The sequence below is a fragment of the Lathyrus oleraceus genome, chromosome 3, assembly GCF_024323335.1.
Source record: "Lathyrus oleraceus cultivar Zhongwan6 chromosome 3, CAAS_Psat_ZW6_1.0, whole genome shotgun sequence".
Classification (NCBI taxonomy): Eukaryota; Viridiplantae; Streptophyta; class Magnoliopsida; order Fabales; family Fabaceae; genus Lathyrus; species Lathyrus oleraceus.
Window position 1 is genome coordinate 46,075,691 of NC_066581.1, and position 22,847 is coordinate 46,098,537.

The 22,847-nt window shown below is 34.1% G+C and overlaps 1 protein-coding gene and 3 long non-coding RNA genes across 9 annotated transcripts; 2 read left to right on the forward strand and 2 right to left on the reverse strand.

The window, feature by feature from the left end:
• Positions 1–902: 902 nt before the first annotated feature.
• On the reverse strand, positions 903–3,026 carry LOC127132422 (alternative NAD(P)H-ubiquinone oxidoreductase C1, chloroplastic/mitochondrial). Of its 2 annotated transcripts, XM_051061372.1 has the most exons (4): positions 2,757–3,023; positions 2,436–2,638; positions 2,239–2,334; positions 903–2,166 (listed from the first exon to the last, which is right to left on the reverse strand). In XM_051061372.1, exons 1-4 carry the CDS (start codon positions 2,833–2,835, stop codon positions 2,161–2,163), a joined length of 384 nt encoding a protein of 127 aa, XP_050917329.1. In that variant the 5' UTR covers positions 2,836–3,023; the 3' UTR covers positions 903–2,160. The 2 variants fall into 2 exon arrangements, with proteins under 2 accessions (XP_050917329.1, XP_050917327.1); XM_051061370.1 differs by having other exon boundaries at positions 903–2,334; positions 2,757–3,026.
• A 2,791-nt stretch (positions 3,027–5,817) lies between these two features.
• Positions 5,818–16,749, reverse strand: LOC127132425 (uncharacterized). Its single transcript, XR_007806713.1, has 2 exons — positions 16,651–16,749; positions 5,818–7,978 (listed from the first exon to the last, which is right to left on the reverse strand). It is a non-coding gene; the product is annotated as an uncharacterized LOC127132425 (long non-coding RNA).
• LOC127132423 (uncharacterized) lies at positions 7,863–15,030 on the forward strand. Of its 3 annotated transcripts, none has more exons than XR_007806709.1 (3): positions 7,863–8,019; positions 8,105–8,279; positions 8,477–15,030. It is a non-coding gene; the product is annotated as an uncharacterized LOC127132423 (long non-coding RNA). The 3 variants fall into 3 exon arrangements; XR_007806708.1 differs by having other exon boundaries at positions 7,870–8,019; positions 8,095–8,279; XR_007806707.1 differs by having other exon boundaries at positions 7,955–8,279.
• On the forward strand, positions 16,652–20,943 carry LOC127132424 (uncharacterized). Of its 3 annotated transcripts, none has more exons than XR_007806711.1 (3): positions 16,652–19,282; positions 19,657–19,728; positions 19,991–20,943. It is a non-coding gene; the product is annotated as an uncharacterized LOC127132424 (long non-coding RNA). The 3 variants fall into 3 exon arrangements; XR_007806712.1 differs by having other exon boundaries at positions 16,652–17,795; positions 18,437–19,728; XR_007806710.1 differs by having other exon boundaries at positions 16,652–19,728.
• The last annotated feature ends 1,904 nt before the right edge of the window (positions 20,944–22,847 follow it).

A 22,847-nucleotide genomic window follows, 5' to 3' on the forward strand; every position in this document is an offset into this window, starting at 1 on the left:
TCATTCCATCAGTAGACAATGCCAAGCGAAGGTTTCTTGCTTCTTTTCCAAATTCAGGATAATCATTATCAATTTTCATCCACTGGGGTGAATCTGCCGGATGTCGAAACTTTCCATCAATAATTCTTTCATCTGCATGCCAAGTCAAGTGTCTTGAATCGGTTTCACTACGATACATGCGTCTAAATCTCGGAATTATAGGAAAATACCATAAGACTTTTGCTGGAGACAACTTTTTCTTATATCGAGGGGCACCACATTTAGGACACTCATTTAACGATGCATACTCGTTTCGAAACAAAACGCAATCGTTTGAACAGGCATGTATCTTATCATAGCTCATGCCAATAGAGCACAACATCTTTTTGGCCTCATACGTTCGATTGGGAAGAACATTATCCTCTGGTAGTATATCTTTCATAAGAGCTAATAACTCTGTGAAACTTTTATCCGACCATCCATTGCCCGCCTTTAAGTTGTACAACTTTAATAACGCAGACAATCTTGTGAATTTTGTACAACCATTATACAACGGTTTCTCTGCATCGCTTACCAACCTCTCGAACATTTTGGGACAGTCCTTAAGATCTTCTTCAAGCGCTTCTGCAATCTCTTCGACTCGATCATAATCATATGTATCTGTGCAATCGTCGTTTGAAGCATAGGTCGTATTATACCCCGATTCAACATTCTCGTTACTTTTCTCACCATGCAAATTCCAACATGTATAACTTCTATCAATTCCATACCGTAGTAAATGCGATGCCAACTGAACGGCGTCAACCTGACTCCCATAACAGCAACTCAAGCAAGGACATGTCATTCGATTGGGGTCTTTGGCGTGCGCAATAGCAAACTTAACAAATTTCGATACCCCATTCTCGTACTCTTTCGACAATCGATTGGAATACATCCATGTCTTATCCATGGTTTTAACGCAAAGTAATTAGGGTACAAAACGGTATAACGCGTTTCTGTCAAAACCCAAAGTATACACGGAATGAATACGGAGCAAGAAAACACAACATATTCACGCAATTTCAGACAAATTCATCACAGTGTACCAGTAATTTGAGGAAGAAATTTACCTCGGATTTACCGAACAGCAACGTCGAGAAGGTCAAACTCACGGAAACACAGGGAATGAGCGCTGTACATATAAAACAACATCAAGGATAAGTCATAACGTATAAAACAATTCAAGAAACTTATATGATGCACATGAACAATTCAAGAACCAAGTAATCGATCATTCAAGAAATTCAATTCACAAGTAAGAACCAAAATATGACTGTAGCAGACAAAGTTATGCCAAAATATGAATGTACATTTTGAAGTTTAACTGTTCATTCAAACCAACATGTAATAGGATTGCCAAAATATGAGACATTGCTCTAAGTTCTTGACTTCGATAAATCCAACCCTAACTTTATGCAAATTTCATTCTCCATCTTTTCAGAAATGTCACACATTGCTTTTCAGAAAAAGTGCAGAAAAATCAACAACTAAGCCACAGTGCAAGGATATAAGCAAGATTTATAATGAGTGGTACAATCAACTTGCAAAATAAGAACAAAATATATTGCAGCTTACCATGATTCATGAGAGTTAAGCTCAGCTTGGATAAACAGTTCAATATAGCGCTTATAGCATAAGTGTTTATCATATAGTGGTTTTAGTATAAACTATTTCCATAATAAAAGATAAAATAAAGTTATACTATACTCTTATAAGCTATAAGTTGTTTTCATAACCTATCATGGAGAGCTTATAGATATAAGTTGAAAACATTTTATAGCCATGTCATAAGCTGTTTCCATAAGTTCTTTCAAACATACTCACAAGTGCTTATGTCAGGAGATAAATTTAAATAAGTCAATCCAAACATACTCCTAATCCATTCCTCACCATGCAATCATAACATATAATTGGGATTAAATTTAAACTCAGTTCCTCTCATCTCTTACAATCTAACATAATGCTCCACTAAATATAAATATAAGGAATATTCTAAAGAGTGTCATTAGGGAACTTGTTAAGGAAACTAATATAGGAGTAAGGCATTTCCACGTTGTTATATGATTCTTTTTTTTTCTCTTTTGCTCCATTGATGAATGTTCTGTACCGAGACATAATCTCATCAAGAAAGATGCTCCTAAGTTATTCCTATCACAGATTTTGCATCAATTTCCACACACTTGAAAGAACTGAATTGAATTTGAATGTTCGAATACTCACATGTGGCTTTTTGTCTTCGGGCCACTGGAGTGATTCCAACCTTAAAGCAGTATATAAACCACCGAATCCACCACCTAAAATACACACTCTAGGCTTCTGCAAAACGTGAATCAGAGAATAAACATACAATTACAAACAAACTAGCAAACTCTATACAACTTCAGTATCCAAAATTAACAAAAATAACCATACGAAACCTTGTTATCAGGCCAAACGAAATCCGTGTGCGCCTTTACTGTTTCAGATATCTCATCCACAACACCTCCATTGACGCCATTTTTTTCAGAAGCAAAAAACCGCAACGGTAACCGTTTTCTGGTGGAATTTAGAAATGAGGATGGATTGATTCCCCTGCTTCTCCAGCTACTCGGAAACAGCGTGCTCCATTGTTTCGCTCCACCTTATAGAAAGAAGAAGAAAAAGTGAATCCGATAGTGTTGAAATTTACAGTAATTGTTAAAATAGGAAAACGAAAACAGCGATAATTTGATGATTGATAGAAGAGAAATAGAGCATACGGTGAAAAGCGACTACGGTGGGTGATGCAGTTAAAGCAATGTGTGACATTTCTGAAAAGATGGAGAATGAAATTTGCATAAAGTTAGGGCAAAACAGAAAGACACGAAAACCTAACCTTAAAACGCAATGAGATTTCCAGGTATTGAATCCTTCTCTTTCGAATGCAGTCTCTTTCAAATTTGCAGTGTTTATCGTTGAGATTTCCAGGTACTCTGTGGAATTTTTTCCAGGGCAGCGAGAGCTTCGAACGAGAGAGAGTGAAAGAGGGATTTCTGAAAGTCAGGGATTTTGTAATATTAGATTTATTATAATTTTTATAAATGACCTATGAGAGCGCTTTTACCATGAGACCTATAAGAGCGCTTTTACCTTAAAAGCGCTTTCATAAGTGTGTGAGACTGAGACCTATAAGAGCGCTTTTACCTTAAAAGCGCTTTCATAAGTGTGAAACCCATGAGACCTATAAGAGCGCTTTTACCTTAAAAGCGCTTTCATAAGTGTGAAACTCATAGATGTGAGACTGAGACCTATAAGAGCGCTTTTACCTTAAAAGCGCTTTCATAAGTGTGAAACCCATGAGACCTATAAGAGCGCTTTTACCTTAAAAGCGCTTTCATAAGTGTGAAACTCATAGATGTGAGACTGAGACCTATAAGAGCGCTTTTACCTTAAAAGCGCTTTCATAAGTGGAGACCTATAAGAGCGCTTTTACCTTAAAAGCGCTTTCTTTACATAGGCGAATTTTTTTTCAAGCTATTACAGCGCTTTTTTTAAAAAGCGCTTTCTTTTTGGTGCTGCCAAAAGCACTTTTTGGCGTAGTGCAAAGAGTCCAAGTTCAGGTGCCCATACCTTTCTCATAAAAATTGCAAACGATGCAAAACTTTAGTCCAAATTCATTATCTTGAAAAGATATACAACTTTTATGTTGAAGGTTTTGTCATTTGAGGCTTTTATCATTCAAACTAAAGGGCTTGAAGTTGGTCCCTTTTGGCAAAATTCACTTACACTTGTTTTGACAGAAACCCTAATTTTGGGTCAAGTTCGCAGGGACCTAACTCAGTAATTTTTAATTATTTTGAGGTGGGACCAAGTGCAATGGAAAATTTAAGATGTCTACTTCAAATGTTATGTTGGACAAAAATTCATATTCCTAAAAGAAACACATGCAATAATACAAAACATTATGACTCAGATAACAGTTAAAAAACTCAGAAGTCCAACTTCAACTGCCCATAACTTTCTCATAAAAAATCCAAATGATGCAAAATTTATATCCAAATTCATTGTCTTGAAAATATCTACAACTTTCATGTTGGAAGTTTTTTCATTTGAGGCTTTTTTAAGGGAGGCGCCAATTGGATTGGCGCCCCCTCTTAAAAAATACACATAGGCGCCAATTGGATTGGCTAGGGCAGGTGCCCTAGCCAATCCAATTGGCGCCTCCTTGCAATTTTGGATTGGCGCTTCCCTCTAAAAGTGGGGTATATTAGGAAATTTTTTAAAAACTGGGTTATTTTGAGAATTTATTTGAAAAAGTGGGGTATATTGGTAAAAAATCCAAAACAATTTATACAAATATATAATATTGAATTAATAATGATTCCCAATATTTTTACATTTTTTAAACTAAAATATGAAACAGTTTTTTTGGTGCTTGCTTGGTACGCAACCCGAGAACGACTCCAACGATATCTTATCCAGCGGATCTGACACCGCCTTATTTAAAATACGCGTCAAACAGTTTATTTTAATTGCATCGTGACCATTAAATGTTCCACCATCCGTGTTTTCTTAGCCGTCTATCTTGACTCCGCATCCTATATAACCATCGGTTCCCTCGTTCCATTCCATTGTACATTGCTCGGATTTATCTGTTTGATTTGTGATATATCGATTTTAGGGTTCGTCGTCCTTTTCTTTCTTGATTTAGCTGCTACTATGAAGAGGTTTTTTTTGTTATTGATGGTTGCAGGAAAGGGTATGATTTTGATTTCTTGATTCCATAGTTTGCTAGTTGTTCTTGTGACCTACTTTCTCTCTTTTCTTGATTTCCTGATGCCATTAATTTCACAGTTCTTGCTGTTATTAACGATTTTGATAATTGAGAGACGGCGTCTAATCCGTTATGCAGTGAGTTAAGAGTTCTTGATATATAAGTAAATCAAAAATTTTCTCCGGTAGATAAATCAATTTTTTTCTCCGAATCTTTTGGCGTTGATTCATTTGGTGTTGAGTGTTTGCAGTCTGAATTTGGAGATATTGGAGATGACGAGTTCTTCTGCGGTGTGAACTACTTAACTTGGTGTCAAAGAGACTTGCTTAGATTTTCACACTTTCTCATTCATCCTAGGGATTTTATTACTTACATGCTGGTGGTTTTTGTTTTCTATAAGCTTTTGTGCGTTTCTATACTAGGAACTGTGTTATAGTCTGGCTTAACATACAAGATTATGGAATACTTTTCCCCTTCCATGTTAAAGAGTTTTTTTTACGAGATGTGTCAGTTTGTTATGATGATTGGTTGGATGGGGAGAACTTAACTTTTTCTGGATAGGTTTTCTATAATCTTCTGTTATGATGTTTCTATTGGGATGAAACCAAAATTATCATTACATGATCTCTTGAGTTGGGCGGAATTTTGTTCCCTATGAATCCTCATACTTTGTGGGCTATGTACTCTCTCTGTGGCTACATTCTAGTTTGGTCATCTCTACTAAGTTCTCACTTAGATGAAGGAACTATGACTGCTTTATCAATAGTTGAGACCCATTCCGGAGATGTTTCAGCTTATATTCCTACTAATGTCATTTCTATTACATATGGTCAAATATTCTTATATGGCGATTTATTCAATTCTGGGATCAGACCTTAATTAATGTTTGTATTTCCGATTCCAGAGTTGGATCGGCGGCTCAAATAAAAGCCATGAAACAAGTAGCTGGTAAATTAAAATTGGAATTAGCACAATTCTCAGAATTAGAAGCTTTTGCACAATTCTCTTCTGATCTCGATAAAGCTACACATCTCATTTCGATCTTTGTTTGATTTTGATACGCAACATCTACTTTTGTCAGGTCCTTAGTCTCTTGTGTTTGGATGTTACACAGGAGATAACGAATGGAACCTGATTATATCTGCAGTCAAGGTTCACATTCTTTCTGTCTATAGCTTTGGGAAAGAACATTCAATTTTTTTTGTAACATATGGTCTATTTGTTTTGGTATTTGGGATATTTGTCCTCTAATGGTGTGTCGTGTTTTAGTTGGAGGCATATAAGAAACCATACCGGATTTTAGGGAACATCTCTATCCCGAGGATAAGGAATATTTTAATTTTGTTGATTTTCCATTTCCTTTGTTATAATTTCTTTTTTCTTTTTTCATTTTTATTCTTGTCATATGTGATATATAAGACGAAATTAAAAATCTTCTCTCCCATATGGGTATCCCTCAGCGAATCTGCAACTGGTGCAAGAACTTGGTTGGCATAAGGGGAGCCTAATTGAGCACAAGAGCCAGCAATTGGTTGTTGCTGTACTTTCATCTGGTGATCTCTACTATGACTATTATTAATTTTGAATTCATTAATCCTCGGCATAGTTTTATTGCCTAGTTTATTTATTCCGTCATGATTTTCACTTGGGTGTTACACATGAGAGATCTATTGAGTACAGTGAGGGGGTGGTTATAACTTATAACTAAAGCCTTAGAGTTTCCTTACCATATATATAAATTATTTTCTCTTGCATTTTGGTTTTCGAACTTTAATTTGGAAATATTGGTTATGTTTTGCAGTTTTGATACATTTACATGTTTATCATATTTTGTTGAATTTGTGAGTTGCAAAATCACTTGTAGTATCAAGCAATCAAGTTTATTTTAACACTCTTCTTGGATTATGCAATATTTTTAAAAATATTGTTGTGTCATATAAAGCAATTGGGTTTTATTTTGATACACTCTTGGATTGTGGATTATTTTGATTTCATTAATTCTCTTGATGGTAATGATATTGGAGTTTTCTGATTTTATATTAATGATTTACCGCTGATGATGAGTTGTTCGGGTTTTGATTGATTGTTCTTCCAATTATCTTTGATTTAATGCATAGTTTTTTATGGACAGTTATTCATTTGATAATCAAGCAATACTTTTTAAAGTAAAATAGTAATGAGATGTGTTTATCCTTGTTGCAGCACGTTGGGAATTCTTAATAATGTGGATAAGAACAAGAGCCACCGATATAAATCAATTCCTCCAACGACTCATTCTATATCATTTTTATTTTCTGGCTTTGATCACATTACATACAAATCGAATTGTGAACTTGTTTTTCTGCAGTGGTTTGCCAAAATAATCTCTATCTTTCATTATAGAGTGGAGCTTCTGAGTTTGTTTTGGTGATTTCTTTTAAACTCCTTCTAGTTTTCAACTATTGTTAAATAATAACTATCTTTCAATATAGTCGAGCCTCTGAGTTTTGATTTGATGATTTCTTTAAAAATTGTCTGGTTTACAACAATTCTTTCTCGCTGTTGAAATCATTTTTCTTAATTTATTATTTTCTCTGGTGTTGCAGGAAATGTAATTTTGTGAACACACGTAGTTTGTTTTATTTTCAGTTGTTCGGTCTTCATGTGTTGTATTCGCTTCTGGTATTCATCGCCATACATATCAACTGAAATGACTCTTTTTTTCTTCTTCTGCAGAGTTGTGTTTTGAAACAATAACATTGTGTAGAATCAGTCCCCAGGTTTATTTTGTTTCAATTTTTATTGCACCTCTTCCTGATTTACTCTTTTATGATTTTCACTTGGAGGTTATTACCGTAAATACTACTTTTTTCCCACAAAAGTGTATGATATAAATTTTGGTTTTTGGTCTATAATTTGACAGTAAAAAAGTTTGCACATTTCTGGTGAGCCTTTTATTGTTACATGAGCCTTTTTGATTGGGTTAAAAATGTCCCCTACATCTTTACACCATTGGACAGTTATCAAAGTAATTCACGTTGAAATAAAGCCTAGTTTGGTTTTTCTTTCAAAAATGACTAAATCAACTAATAATAGATTGTAACACATGACACATGACATGGGGAAGGTTTCTCCAGCATAGGTTTTTTTCTGCTTTTATTCCTGCGTTGATAGTAGCAGGACTTTACTTCTTTGATCATAGTGTTGCTTCTGGGATGGCACAACAAAAAAAATTCAATCTCAAGAAACCTTCTGCATATCATTATGACATATTCTTACTCCGATTCATGGTATCTATCGTTATATACCAATTATGAAACTCATCATCACTAATATAATCATACCTAACTTTTTGTTATGAATAGAACATTTCAGACTTTGCTTTGTGGACTACTTGGATTAACACCTTCAAATGGTGTTCTTCCTCAAGGGTCTGATGATCAGAAAAAATTGGTTGAAAGTGCGAAAGAAACGTAGTGATATTGAAATCTACGAGAAGATGCAAGCAGCTGTTACTTTTGTGGAAAGAGAATTAGAGAACTCAAAAAAGGTAGTTCTAAAAGAGAAATGGACATCTTGGTTGGTGTTATTTGCTTTGACAATCTGTTTGTTGGGGACACATTGGCAAGGGAGTGACGATATTCTTTTATTGTTTATTGTTTTGATTGTTAGTTGTGATTTATGACTTGTACTCCTAAATCAATATCGCCTGGTTTTAAGTGGAAGCTTAAATTAATAATTTTTCAGATTGAGGACAAGATCCTGCAAATTGGATAGGCATCTGTTCCAAAGAACCAGCATGTTCTGCAGGCTGTGTTGTATGCTTTAATTTGGTCATCTCTACTAATAAGATACTTAACATTTCAATTTTTGTTTTAATTGAGACAACAATTATTTTTCTCCCGTTATGCAGTGAGTTAAGAGTTCTTGATATATAAGTAAATCAAATTTTTTCTCCCGTAGATAAATCAAATTTTTTCTCCGAATCTTGATACAATGGACATGACACTGTAAAATATATGAGTAAATGTATCATTTGCCGTTGATTCATTTGGTGTTGAGTGTTTGCAGTCTGAATTTGGAGATATTGGAGATGAGTTCTTCTGCGGGGTGTTGAGTGTTTGCAGTCTGAATTTGGAGATATTGGAGATGATGAGTTCTTCTGCGGTGTGAACTACTTAACTTGGTGACAAAGACACTTGCTTAGATTTTCACACTTTCTCATTCATCCTAGGGATTTTTTTACTTACATGCTGGTGGTTTCTGTTTTCTATAAGCTTTTGTGCGTTTCTATACTAGGAACTGAGTTATAGTCTGGCTTAACAAACAAGATTATGGGATACTTTTCCCCTTCCATGTTAAAGAATTTTTTACAAGATCTGTTGTTTGTTATGATGATTGGTTGGTTGGGGAGAACTTAACTTTTCTGGATGGGTTTTCTATAATCATATGTTATGATGTTTTTATTTGTGATTTAAGATGATTATGATACATACTCCTAAAAATATATCCTCTCTGTTGCAGTGGCCCAAAGACTTATCTATTAGGATGAAACCAAAATTATCATTACATGATCCCTCGAGTTGAATGGAATTTTGTGGGCTATGTACTCTCTCTGTTGCTACACTCTAGTTTGGCCATCTCTACTAAAACTCTTCTCATTTCAATCTTTGTTTGATTTTGATACGCAACATCTACTTTTGTCAAATCCTTAGTCTCTTGTGTTTGGATGTTACACAGGAGATAACCTAAGAACGAGAAATAGTTTCAGATTTCTTCATTGAATAGTGAACCTGTTTTTCTCCTCCTTGGAGCCTTTGGTGGTTGCAGGAGAGGGTATGGTTTTGATTTCTTGATTCCATAGTTTGCTTGTTCTCGTTCTTGTGCCATACTTTGTCTCTTTTCTTGATTACCTGATGAGTTGGCGAGTTAATTGCTCTACGAAGGCTTGATTTCAGGTTTTGTTGTTCTTGATTTCTTGGACCGGCTGCTATGAACGAGGTTGTTAGGGATTTTTGTATTGATACCTTTTCTCAGTTAGTAGATGCCATTAATTTCACATTTCTTGCTGTGCTTTGATTTCAGTTTTTTTGTTCTTGTTTTCTTGTGTTGATTGCTGTTCTCAAAGTGTAGGCATGGAGATCTTCTTTTGAGGATCTGCGTTTTTTTTTACTTACATGCTTGTGTCTAAGTTTTTGCAGTTCTTCGGGCAGTGAAGCTTTTGTGCGTTTCTATACTAGGAACTGAGTTATAGTCTGGCTTAACATACAAGATTTATGGGATTACTTTTCCACTTCCAAGTTGAGGAATTTTTTATAAGATGTTTTGTTTGTTATGATGGTTGGTTGGATGGGGAGAACTTAACTTTTTCTGGATAGGTTTTCTATATTCTTCTGTTATGATGTTTTTATTTGTGATTTAAGATGATTATGATACATACTCCTAAAAAGATATCCTCTCTGTTGCAGTGGCCCAAAGACTTTCTATTAGGATGAAACCAAAATTATCATTACATGATCTCTTGAGTTGGGCGGAATTTTGTTCCCTATGAATCCTCATACTTTGTGGGCTATGTACTCTCTCTGTTGCTACACTCTAGTTTGGTGGGCTATGTACTCTCTCTGCTGCTACACTCTAGTTTGGTCATCTCTACTAAGTTCTTAGTTAGGTGAAGGAAGTATGACTGCTTTACCAATAGTTGAGACCCAATCCGGAGATGTTTCAACTTATATTCCTACTAATGTCATTTCTATTACAGATGGTCAAATATTCTTATATGCCGATTTATTCAATGCTGGGATCAGACCTGTAATTAATGTGGGTATTTCCGATTCCAGAGTTGGATCGGCGGATCAAATAAAAGCCATGAAACAAGTAGCGGGTAAATTAAAATTGGAATTAGCACAATTCTCAGAATTAGAAGCTTTTGCTGCACAATTCTCTTCCAATCTCGATTAAGCTACACAAAATCAATACTCTTCTCCTTTCGATCTTTGTTTGATTTTGATACGCAACATCTACTTTTGTCATGTCCTTAGTCTCTGTGTTTGGATATTACACAGGAGATAACCTATGGAACCTGATTATATCTGCAGTCAAGGTTCACATTCTTTCTGTCTATAGCTTTGGGAAAGAACATTCTATTTTTTGGTCACATATGGTCTATTTGTTTTGGTATTTGGGATATTTGTCCTCTAATGGTGCGTCATGTTTTAGTTGGAGGCATACAAGAAACCATTCCGGATTTTAGGGAACATCTCTATCCCGAGGATAAGGAATTTTTTAATTTTGTTGATTTGCCATTTCCTTTGTTATAATTTCTTTTTTCTTTTTTCATTTTTATTCTTGTCATATGTGATATATAAGATGAAATTAAAAATCTTCTCTCCCATATGGGTATCCCTCAGCGAATCTGCAATTGGTGCAAGAACTTGGTTGGCATAAGGGGAGCCTAATTGAGCACAAGAGTCTGAAATTGGTTGTTGCTGTACTTTCATCTGGTGATCTCTACTATGACTATTATTAGTTTTTCATGTTTCTTTGTATATATTAAGGTCATGTTTTCTCGATTTCTTTGTGAGTTCCATGTAGGCGTCGTAGACATTCTGCTTGGTGTTTCAGGGGAGAGAGGTTATGAAACTAAAAATCACCTCTCCCATATGGGTATCCTCACAGAATCTGCAACTGGTGCAAGAACTTGGCAAAAGGGGGGCCTAAATGACACAAGAGGCTGCAATTAGTTATTGTTGTTGTTGTACTTCATCGGGTGATCTCTACTATGACTATTAATTTGTCATGTTTCTTTGTATATATTACGATTTTATTTTTTTGGGTTTCTTCATAAGTTTCTTGTAGACGTCATATGGAATATTCCTAGATGATTGTCGTGAACATTTTGCTCGATGATTGGTTGGATTGTGCAACATAAAGCAATTAGGTTTATTTTGATGAACTCTTGGATTGTGGATTATTTTGAATTCATTAATTCTCTGCATAGTTTTATTGCCTTATTCCTTTATGATTTTCACTTGGGTGTTACACGTGAGGGATAGGTTTATTGAGTACAGTGAGGGGGTGGTTATAACTTATAACTATAAAGCCTTAGAGTTTTCTTACCATATATGTAATTCTTTTCTCTTACATTTTGGTTTTCAAACTTTAATTTGACAGTGCACTTTTTTTCTAATTCTGGATAAATTAGGACAACTTTGGTGGACTCTTTTTGTAACATCGATCTACTGATTAGCGTTGTTTGGAGAATCATGCTACTATTAACTTTTTTTCTTGTGGACCACTAAATGTCACAGGAAATATCAGTGTGAAATATTGATGTACATGTGTGTGTTAAAAACAATGGTCTTGGATAGAATATTATGATAGAGTTTGATCTATGTAGCGGAGACCACGTAGTGAGAAACAATTAGGTTGTTGTAGTTGTATGTATTGCATGAGTTTGGTGTACCACAGAAGTACCATTCTTTTCTAGTCTAACTGCACCTAGTCTCACTGCACCATGTTAATTTTCCTGTTTGAAGTTAGGGAAATTGGAGATGACTGCCTCTATGCTGTGAACAAATTAAACTAGAACATATTCATGTTTTCCTGCTGTGATATATATATTTAAGGGCTTCTAGTCTTGATTTAGGGATTTGAATTTAGATATGAACATTTCCGTATGCATGTTATCCATTTGTGTCTATTGAGATTATCATACTTTCTCATTCATCGTTTGGATATAATTTTTTTCTTATATGTATATGTATCTGTTCCCGAACTGCTGTTTCTTCACCAAGTTGGTGTTTGAAACTTTTGTGTTTCTTCTATTGTTGAAGCTTTTCTGTTCCTTCATCTGGAACCTGAATACTATTATATGCTTCATTTTGGAAGAAGTCTGTGCCTTTTCATATAGGATTTTAGACAACTTGGTGATGCCGTATGTGTGCTGTTTATTCTGATGATTTGTTCAGGGACAACTTAACTTTGTTGGGAGAGGTTTTTCTATATTCTTCTTTTGCTGTTGTGTCTTCATTGCTATTTTTGATTTATGATTATGATACTCCTAAGAAGACACCCTCTTCCTTACAGTGGCCCAAGGACTTCTTTGTATTAGGAGGAGGCCGAAACTGTGTCATTTCATATGGGTACATGTCCTTGCAAATAGGATGGTAAATTTGTTCTTTTGTAGGTTGTGTTGCCTACTCTTTATTGTTGCTATGCTTTAATTTGGTCATATCTACCAAGACTCTTTACATTTCAGTTTTTGTTTTATTTTGATACTTAGCCTCTACTTGTCAGATCTGTTGAGTTTGCATTTGGAACCCATGGTAGGCTTAATAGGTTCACATACTTTCCATTCCGCCGATTTGGGATAAAACATGGGATTTCTTATCTGCATATAACATAACACAGAATCTGCAATTGGCTGCTGTTGTGGTTCATCTGGTCTCTACTTTACCATAAATTCTTTACGTCTTCATGATTTCTTTATTCAAGGTCTAGTTTACTTGTTTTCTTCATGAGTTCCTTGTGGGTGTCATGGGAGGATATATATTGTGGAAGCTGTGATAGATTTATCAAGGACATTTTGCTTTATGTTTTACAGGCGAGAGAAGCTATGAATGTACTGTGGTATTTAAAGTTGTGGTCGACATTATGAAGGAGATGCGTTAGCTTAAGCCATGAAGCTATGAATGTACCGTGGTATTTAAAAGTTGTGGTCGACATTATGAAGGATATGCTTTAGTTTAAGCCTTTGGATTAATGAGTCATTTTCTCTCTCTTGAATGTACTTGTTTTGGGGTGTTCTATGATGTACAATCTGGCAGGATTGATTTTTGTGTTAAGAATTATGAGTTTATGATTTAGGAGAATTTTAGTATTTATGGTTATATATTATATATGTCCACCTCTTTCTTGGATAAATGAGACATGCGTCTGTTTTGCAGATGGAAATTTGAATGTCTAGAATGTTTGGAGATACCTGATGCAATGGAGAAGAGAGGAGAGAGAAGAAAGGAGAGTTTGTATAAATCAAATATATTCAAGGATTCATCCTTCACTATTTTTATTTTTGGATTCTATTTGTAAGACATGAGTTGATTCGGGAACTTACTTTTCTGCAGTGTGGTTTGGCAAAATATTGTCATTTGTCACAGAGCCTCAGTTTTTATTTAGCGATCTCTAGTAAATTCTTATACTTCAAGTATTCTTTAAATCCTAAAAGGCATATATTTGTTGATTTGTTACTCTTGCTTTTTTTTGGTGCGGCTGATGAAAACATGATTCCTTTTAGTTCTATCACTCTCTTATTTGTTATTCAAGTTCTTGTATTCTCAAGTCTTTTTTTTCCTTTGTGTTGCAGATGAACACACATCCTTCTAGTTCTCTCCCTCCTATTTGGTATTCAAGTTCTTGTATTCTCAATCTTTTTCCCTTGGATGCTTTGTTTCTTGATATTGCTGTTTTATTTGGTTCTTGGTATATGTATTGGAGTTTGCTGTTTTTATATTAATGATCCACCACTATTGATGAGATGTTTGAATTTTTATTGATTGTTCTTCCAATCATCTTTGATTTAATGCATAAACATCTCATCAATAGTGGCGGATGTAGTCACTAGAGCAGAATGTTATATAAATGGCAAGTAAAACAACGTTGAGAAGAAGGCGCGAGACGTCAAGGAGCGCGTTCCCAACGCCGAAGGTTCACACCTCTAGAGCAAGACTGCGTTCAAAAGATTAGGCAAGACGGCAGAGAATTTTATGCCCCTAAAGATTAGGCAAGACGGCAGAGAATTTTATGCCCCTGAACACCCGCCGTGATGTGAGGTTCTTCACCCTACGCCGTCCTCTGAAGGTAGATGGTGCAAGTTCTATAGAGTTAAGGGACAACACATTGAGGATTGTTACCAACTTAAGAAAGAAATTGAGAGGCTGATTTTGAAGGAACACCTTAAGAAATATGTGAAGGGCAACTCTTCCCGTGACGCCGGAAGCCCCTGGCCCAACAAAGTTATTCTTACCTATCTTCAGCCCCCTTTAGCAGTAGCAATGTTGGACAAAGAAAAGTAAATATGTTTCGTGCTTGTTACAAGTCTGAGGATAATGACATTGCATTTCTTGTGTAACATGGATCACGTGAGCAATATTTTCTTTTGTTTATAGCTTCAGTTACAATGCTATTTATATGTTCGTGTTTATCTTTGACACTATTCAATAGGTACATTTATTTCATCATATTCAATTGATTATCACTCTAGGGTGTTTGGTTACTTGAATAGAAACCATGTGTTAAGTTGATCACTATTCCTAGTAGCCTAATTTGTTTTAAGTTGATCACTATTCCTAGTAGCCTAATTTGTTTTAAGTTGATCACTATTCCTAGTAGCCTAATTTGTTTCATTATTCAATCAACTAAGTAAACAAAAAAAATTGTTGTACCTCTTGTAGTTGTATATTTTGGTTGCGGAAATTGAAATTTGAAATACTGTTTTCAAAATTCTACATTTCTTTTGCATTAGTTAATTTTAGATATTTTCTTGATCTATATCAGGCGTTTGTGTATATATTTCCACGATGTTACTAACCTAATGATAGTATGAAGCAATCAAGTTTATTTTAATACTCTTCTTGGTTTGTGCAATATTTTTAAAAATATTGTTGTGTAATATAAAGCAATTAGGTTTATATACACTCTTCTTGGATTGTGGATTATTTTGATTTCATTAATTCTCTTGATGGTAATGATATTGGGGTTTTCTGATTTTATATTAATGATTTACCGCTAATGATGAGTTGTTCGGGTTTTGATTGACTGTTCTTCCAATTATCTTTGATTTAATGCATAGTTTTCTATGGACAGTTTATCCTTGTTGCAACATGTTGGCAATTCTTAATAATGTGGATAAGAACAAGAGCTACCGAATAAATCAATTCCTCCAATGAGTCATTCTATATCATTTTTATTTTTCGGCTTTGATCACATTACATACAAATCGAATTGTGAACTTGTTTTTCTGCAATGGTTTGCCAAAATAATATATGTCATTATCGAGTGGAGCCTCTGAGTTTTGTTTTGGTGATTTCTTTTAAAATCTTTCTAGTTTTCAACAATTGTTAAATAATAACTATCTTTCAATATAGTGGAGCCTCTGAGTTTTGATTTGATGATTTCTTTAAAAATTGTCTGGTATACAACAATTCTGTATTGCTATAATTTGAAACCATATTTTTCATAATTTTTTATGTTTTATTTTCTGTTATTCGACCTTCATGTTTTGTATTCGCTTCTGGTATCCATCACCATGCATATGAACTGAAATGACTCTTTTTCTTCTTCTGCAGAGTTGTGTTTTGAAACAATAGCATTGTGTAGAATCAATCCCCAGGCTTATTTTTGTTTTGATTTTTATTGCACTTCTTCCTGATTTATTTTTTTATAATTTTCACTTGGATAAGTCTTTTGATTTTGATGTTTAGTTGAATAGTTCAGCCTTAGGGGTTCTTACCGTCAATACTATTTTTTTTTCCCGCAAAAGTGTATGTTCTAAATTTGACAGTAAAAAAGCTTGCACATTTCTGGTGAGCCTTTTATTGTTACATGGGTTTGGTGTACTTAAAAAGTTTCCTTCTTTATCAATCACATTGCACCTTTTTGATTGGGTTAAAAATGTCTACATCTTTACACCATTGGACAGTTATCAAAGTAATTCACCTTTTTCTTTCAAAAATGACTCCTGAAATCGCAAAATGTTAATCAACTAATAATAGATTGTAACATATGACACATGGCACGGGGAAGGTTTCTCCAACATAGATTTTTTTATGCTTTTATTCCTGCCTTGATGGTAGCAGGACTTTACTTCTTTGATCATAGTGTTGCTTCTGGGATGGCACAACAGAAAGAATTAAGTCTCAAGAAACCTTCTGCATATCATTATGACACATTCTTACTCAGATTCACGGTATCTATCGATATATACCAATTATGAAACTCATTGTCACTGATATAATCATACCTAATTCATTGTTATGAATAAAACATTTCAGACTCTGCTTGGTGGTACTCGGATTAACACCTTCAAATGGTGTTCTTCCTCAACAGCCCTATCTATGCACACCAAGAGCTTTGCAGTTCTCAAACACTGCTGTTACACTATTGTTTGGCGCTGTTAAAAAATTTTGGTGTGCCTTGGCTCTGTTGCAAGCGGAGGCTAACATACAATCCAATATCCTTTCAATCTTTTGGACAAAACCAGCCTTTTTTCTCACATTTGTATCTGTTTTGCAATTGGATATTTGTTCTTTGATGGTGTGTCTTGATAGTGTTGGGAGTTTTCGTATCAAGAGGTGGAATGTTGAAGCATACGAGATTTTTCTGCCAGCGTTTTGGCTCTGTTTTGTTCTATTGATTTTCCTCCTTTGTTATATGTTTTTTCTTATCATTTGCTATTTATAAAAATAGGAATGTTTTCTCCCAAAACATTATCTCTCTAATTTGTAGTAGAGCTATGGGGTGGAGCCTATGTAGCATCAGAATCTACAATTTCATTTGGTGATCTCTACTCCTATTATAAATTCTTCACTTTTCTTTGACATAATTGAAAGTCTAATATTCTTAAGTCGTTCACGAGTTCTCTTCACATTGCTCGGTTTTTATTGAGGATATAGTTTCCTCGCCTCTATCATTATTCAATGATTGAGTAATGCTCTTAAAAATAAAAGAATATTGAGATATGCATTTACCCATTTTGCGGCGATTTGATTTCTAGATATCTAAATCAAGCCTCTACCTGAATTGCGAATTATTTTCATATTCTTCAGATTCTTATTATTGCACGACTTCTCGATTTACTCCTTAATGATTTGCACTTGGCTGTTTCAGTTGAGAAAGTTCTACTGATCTGTATTCTGACAGGGAATAAGTTTCCGTAATTCCGGAGAAGTTAGTTCTACGGATTTTGATCTGTATATTGACAGGGAATAAGTTTCCATAATTCTGGAGGAGTTGGGGAAGCTTGGCGGGCTTCTCTTTATTATGTTGATCTGTAACTTGGTGGTTTGAAGAAGTATGCAATTATTCTTTCTTTCTTCTTGGTTCTTTTTATACAATTCATTTGTCACAGTATGATTTTTTGTATATCTATCATGTGTTGACAGAGTAAGTGTTACATGAGTTTTGATGTACCACATGAAGTTGGTGCAGCTTGGTGGGTCTTTCTTTGTTATGTTGATCTGCGACTTGGTGGTTTTAAGAATTATCCTATTATTCTTTCTTTTTTCTTGGTTCTTTTTCTACAACTTATTTGTCACAGTATAAATTTTTGTATATCTGTCAAGTGTTGACAGAGTAAGTGTTGCATAGGTTTTGATGTACTACATAAAAATTCTTAATCACAGTGCTCTTCTTTGATTCGTCATCCGAAGCGGAAAAGTTGGAGACAAGTATTTCTTCTGCTTTGTATTACTCTCCTTCTGTGATCGAATCAACAAGGACATGTGAACCATAATGATATTTGGATATGTGTTTTAATTTGGTGATCTCTACTTAGATTATGAATTCTTTACAGTTCAGTATTTTGTTTCATCATACACGCTTGATTCCTATCATATTTGGGATAAAATTCTGCATTATTCTATAATACGCAATTCTTCCATTTGTGTTTAGTTGTGTTTCTATATTCGTGACATGAGTTTTACTTTGGCTTAGAGCATACAAGATTATGGGCTAACTCCGCTCTTCCAAAAATGAGGAATTTTTGATAAGTTGGTTAGGTAAGATGATTCTTTTACATTTATACTCCTAAAATGATATCGTCTTCATTACCCTGGCCTAAGGGCTCCTCTGTATTAGGTGGAAGCTTAAATTGTGATGGAAATTAACCATAGTGTTTTGTCGACTGTGATGTCATGGTTTAATTTAGTCAGCTATCTACTAAGAAAGACACTTCATATTTCCGTCTTTTTTATTGATACTCAGCAATTACATAAATCCGATCCTGAGTTTTCTTGGTGGGTGTTATAAGGGAGACACAGGTTGAATTTGTGGTGTTCTATGGCCTGTGGCATGCAGAGGTTATCATACTGTCCTTTCAACCTTTCTTACAATGTGTTTGATTATGGATTGAGGATACTATTTCTTTGATGGTGTGTCCTGGTAGTATTGGAGTTTGTGTTTTTATATCAGGAATTGGAACGTTGAAGCATACAAGATTCTAGAGTATATCTTTCTACCTGCACTGAAGATGATGAATTCAGAAGGCTTTTTTTTTGTTCTGTTAGTTTCCATCTTTCTTTGTTTTATCCTTGATTTTTAAGTTTAATTTATTCATGGGAGAGAAAGGAGAGGCAATCCATGAATTTATGGTGTGCTTTGGCCTGTGGCAAGTTGTCCATTCAACCTTGGGATAAAATTCGTCACTTTTTTAAATATTTGTTTTGGGATTGAGGGTATTTGCCCTTTGATGGTGTGTCCTGGTAGTATTGGAGTTTGAGTTTTTGTATCAAGATTGTACTAAATATGAAGAATTCGGGAGGCTTGGCGCTTTTCTATTCGGTTGGTTTTCATCTTTCTTTGTTCTATCCTTTTTTTTTGTTTTTTAAGTTTAGTTGATTCTTAAGAATCTCTATTTTATTTATGTGCAGTATTGGTTACTTTACTCTTCTAGACTGGTGGAATCATTTGTTCCACCGACCTCATCTTGGTTTGAAAAATTACATTTTCCTTTTCCTTCTTTTTTTTTATTGACATGTCTGTCATAGTGGTGTAAGGAAGAATAACTTGGTGGCATCATTTTGTTGCCACTTAATTTGCAAAATTACACTTGGCCATTTTCCCTCTTTTTTTATTGACATCACTGTCACAGCATCATGTAAGAAATGTGTAAGGGTCTATTTTGTCAGCATAATAAGCAGCATGCTTTTCTGTAGATGGAGGAATTTGGAATAGCTGATTTGCCACATGGTTTGGAGAATTACACTTCTAGCATCATGTAAGAAATGGTAACCCTTCTCTTGAGCTAATCCTTGTCTTTTTTCACCTCGACAAATTCTTAGACATGTAGGTTTGTGCAATGATAATTCAATATGTCATGGTTGGTATCATTCTCAAATATCAATTATTCTAGTTCTTTCTATCCTCTGGAGAGGAATATAACTTTTGATAATATTTTATTGTAGTTTTTTAGTTGTTGGTTTCGATAGAGAATGTTGCATGGTCTTTCTAACTTGTATGTATGTCGTATGTCTTTGTTTTGGATTATAGATAATTCTATGAGGGTTTGAGTGGGCCTGCATAGTGTTTGGAAAACATATATTTTAGACTTTTGGTCAAGCTTCGATGGACTTGAGGATGCTTTTCTATACCCTTCATTTATCCGGTGATGTACATAAAATTCAATCTTTTCTCGTAAGATGATATTTCTTTGTTATTGCTGCATATAGAACACATGAGATTGAAAATTTTCCCGTTAGTTGATAATTCTGTTATTGCTGCATAGAACACCACATAATTTTTTTTTTCTTTTTTCATTTTTATTCTTGTCATATGTGATTTATAAGACTAAACTAAAAATCTTCTCTCCTATATGGGTATCCCTCAGCGAATCTACAATTGGTGCAAGAACTTGGCATAAGGGAAGCTTAATTGAGCACAAGAGCCTATAATTGATTGATTGTTGTACTTTCGTATGGCGATCTCTACTATGACTATTAATTCTTCATGTTTCTTTGTATATATTAAGGTCTTGTTTTCTCGATTTCTTTGCAAGTTCCATGTAGGGGTCACATGGAATATGTGCTTAGATGATTGTCGTGGACATTCTGCTGCTTGATGTTTCATGGGAGAGAGGTTATGAAACTAAAAATCACCTCTCCCGTATGGGTATCCCTCATAGAATCTGCAATTGGTGCAAGAACTTGACAAAAGGGGAGCTAAATGACATAAGAGACTGCAATTGGTTATTGTTGTTGTACTTTCATCGGGTGATATTATTTTTTTGGATTTCTTCATAAGTTTCCTCTAGACGTCATATGGAATATTCTTACAGGATTGTAGTGGACATTTTGCTCAATGATTCGTTGGAGAGTGTCATTTTTTTTCCTCGAATGTACATTCTAAAAACATATGTGTCCTATTAGAGTGTAATGAGGTAATGACGATTTTTGTGTTTTGCAGAAGGAATACAAGTATTAGGAGAGCTTCAGTATTTATGGTTATATAGTATATGTCCATCTCTTTCTTAACTAAATCTAGATATGTGTCGGTTTGCAGTGTCTCTTCTCATAAAAAGTAGGAAGCAAGAAATAGTATATACGTCACCCAATTAAACAACACGGTTTTAAAATTTATTGCTACATGCAAACTTTACCAAATATCTGAAATTTATATATGATTCACTCTTTTGAATTTCTCTTATTTTAATGATTTGCTATTATATTGAGTTCTTCAAATATTATTCTTTCGATCATGTTTTCATTTCTTGGTAATACATTGGGGCTCTGATGCAAATTTTTTGCTTTAAGGTGTTGCCAGTAGAGTATCAAATATTGGTTATGTTTTGCAAACTTGATACGTTTACATGTTTATCATCCTTGTTGAATTTGTGAACTGCGAAATCATGTATAGTATCAAGCAATCAAGTTTATTTTAATACTCTTTTTTGGATTGTGCAATATTTTAAAAATATTGTTGTGCAATATAAAGCAATTAGGTTTATTTTGATGCACTCTTCTTGGATTGTGCAATAGAAAACCATTAGGTTTATTTTGATAAACTTGTTGGATTATTTTGATTTCATTAATTCTCTGCATAGTTTTATTACCTAGTTCATTTATTTCTTTATGATTTTCACCAATCAATTAAGGATCAAATCTACCAGAACTTTCCTTGTATGCTAGGTCTAATTAATTAGAACAACTGTCCAATCGATTAGAAAAAATGTATAATTTATTAGAACATATGTCTAATTTATTAAAACAAGTGTCTAAACAACTAGAGATTCTTATTACTCTTACTTTTTTTTTCTCACTGGAAGTGTTATAGTGAGATATTCTTGTAGAAATATGGTATTGGATTATATATATTATTATATTCATAATTAAGAAATAATTTTTAAAGTAAAATAGTATTGAGATGTGTTTATCCTTGTTGCAGCATGTTGGCTATTATTAATAACGTGGATAAGAACAAGAGCTACCGATATAAATCAATTCCTCTAATGAGTCATTCTTTATCATTTTTATTTTCCAGCTTCAATCACATGCATACAAATTGAATTGTGAACTTGTTTTTCTGCAATGGTTTGCCAAAATGATCTCTATCTTTCATTATCGAGTGGAGCCTCCGAGTTTTGTTTTCGTGATTTTCAACAATTCGTTATTGAGCTTTGCTCTTAAATATAAATTCAGTTACTTGATATAATTCTTTATTCAATAATTGAGCTATGCTCTTGAAAATAATTGAGCTATTTTGCGGGGATTTGATTTTTGGATATTTGAATCAAGCAACTACATGAATTGTGAGTTATTTTAATTTCTTTAGATTCTTGATTTACTCCTTAATGATTTGCACTTGGCTGTTTCCGTTGAAAAAATTCTATTGAGGTTTAATTGAAAAGTTCAGCTTTAGGGATTCTTACCATCAGTATTACTTTTCTTTTGCAAATGTTAGTTATACATTTGGGTTTTTTATCAGTATTCTAACAGGGAATAAGTTCTATACTTTCGGAAAAGTTGGGGCAGCTTGTTATGTAAGATAATGGAAATTGTGTCATTTTCATTGATCTGAATAGAATATATATACATTAATGTGTAACGTTTGGTCAACTATCTAATTATGGTTTAATTGAAAAGTTCAGCTTTAGGGATTCTTACCATCAGTATTACTTTTCTTTTGCAAATGTTAGTTATACATTTGGGTTTTTTATCAGTATTCTAACAGGGAATAAGTTCTATACTTTCGGAAAAGTTGGGGCAGCTTGTTATGTAAGATAATGGAAATTGTGTCATTTTCATTGATCTGAATAGAATATATATACATTAATGTGTAACGTTTGGTCAACTATCTAATTATGATATAACATAATTATAGAAAACTAATTATGATTAATTATAATAAAATA

What these genes read in the sequence shown, in the direction of transcription:
- LOC127132422 (XM_051061370.1), bottom strand. Translation starts at nt 2,835, where the DNA reads ATGCAAATTTCATTCTCCATCTTTTCAGAAATGTCACACATTGCTTTA. An exon ending in CACCGTAGTCGCTTTTCACC is followed by an intron (nt 2,639 to 2,756) that starts GTATGCTCTATT and finishes TCTTTCTATAAG; the next exon opens with GTGGAGCGAAACAATGGAGC. An exon ending in TCGTTTGGCCTGATAACAAG is followed by an intron (nt 2,335 to 2,435) that starts GTTTCGTATGGT and finishes CACGTTTTGCAG; the next exon opens with AAGCCTAGAGTGTGTATTTT.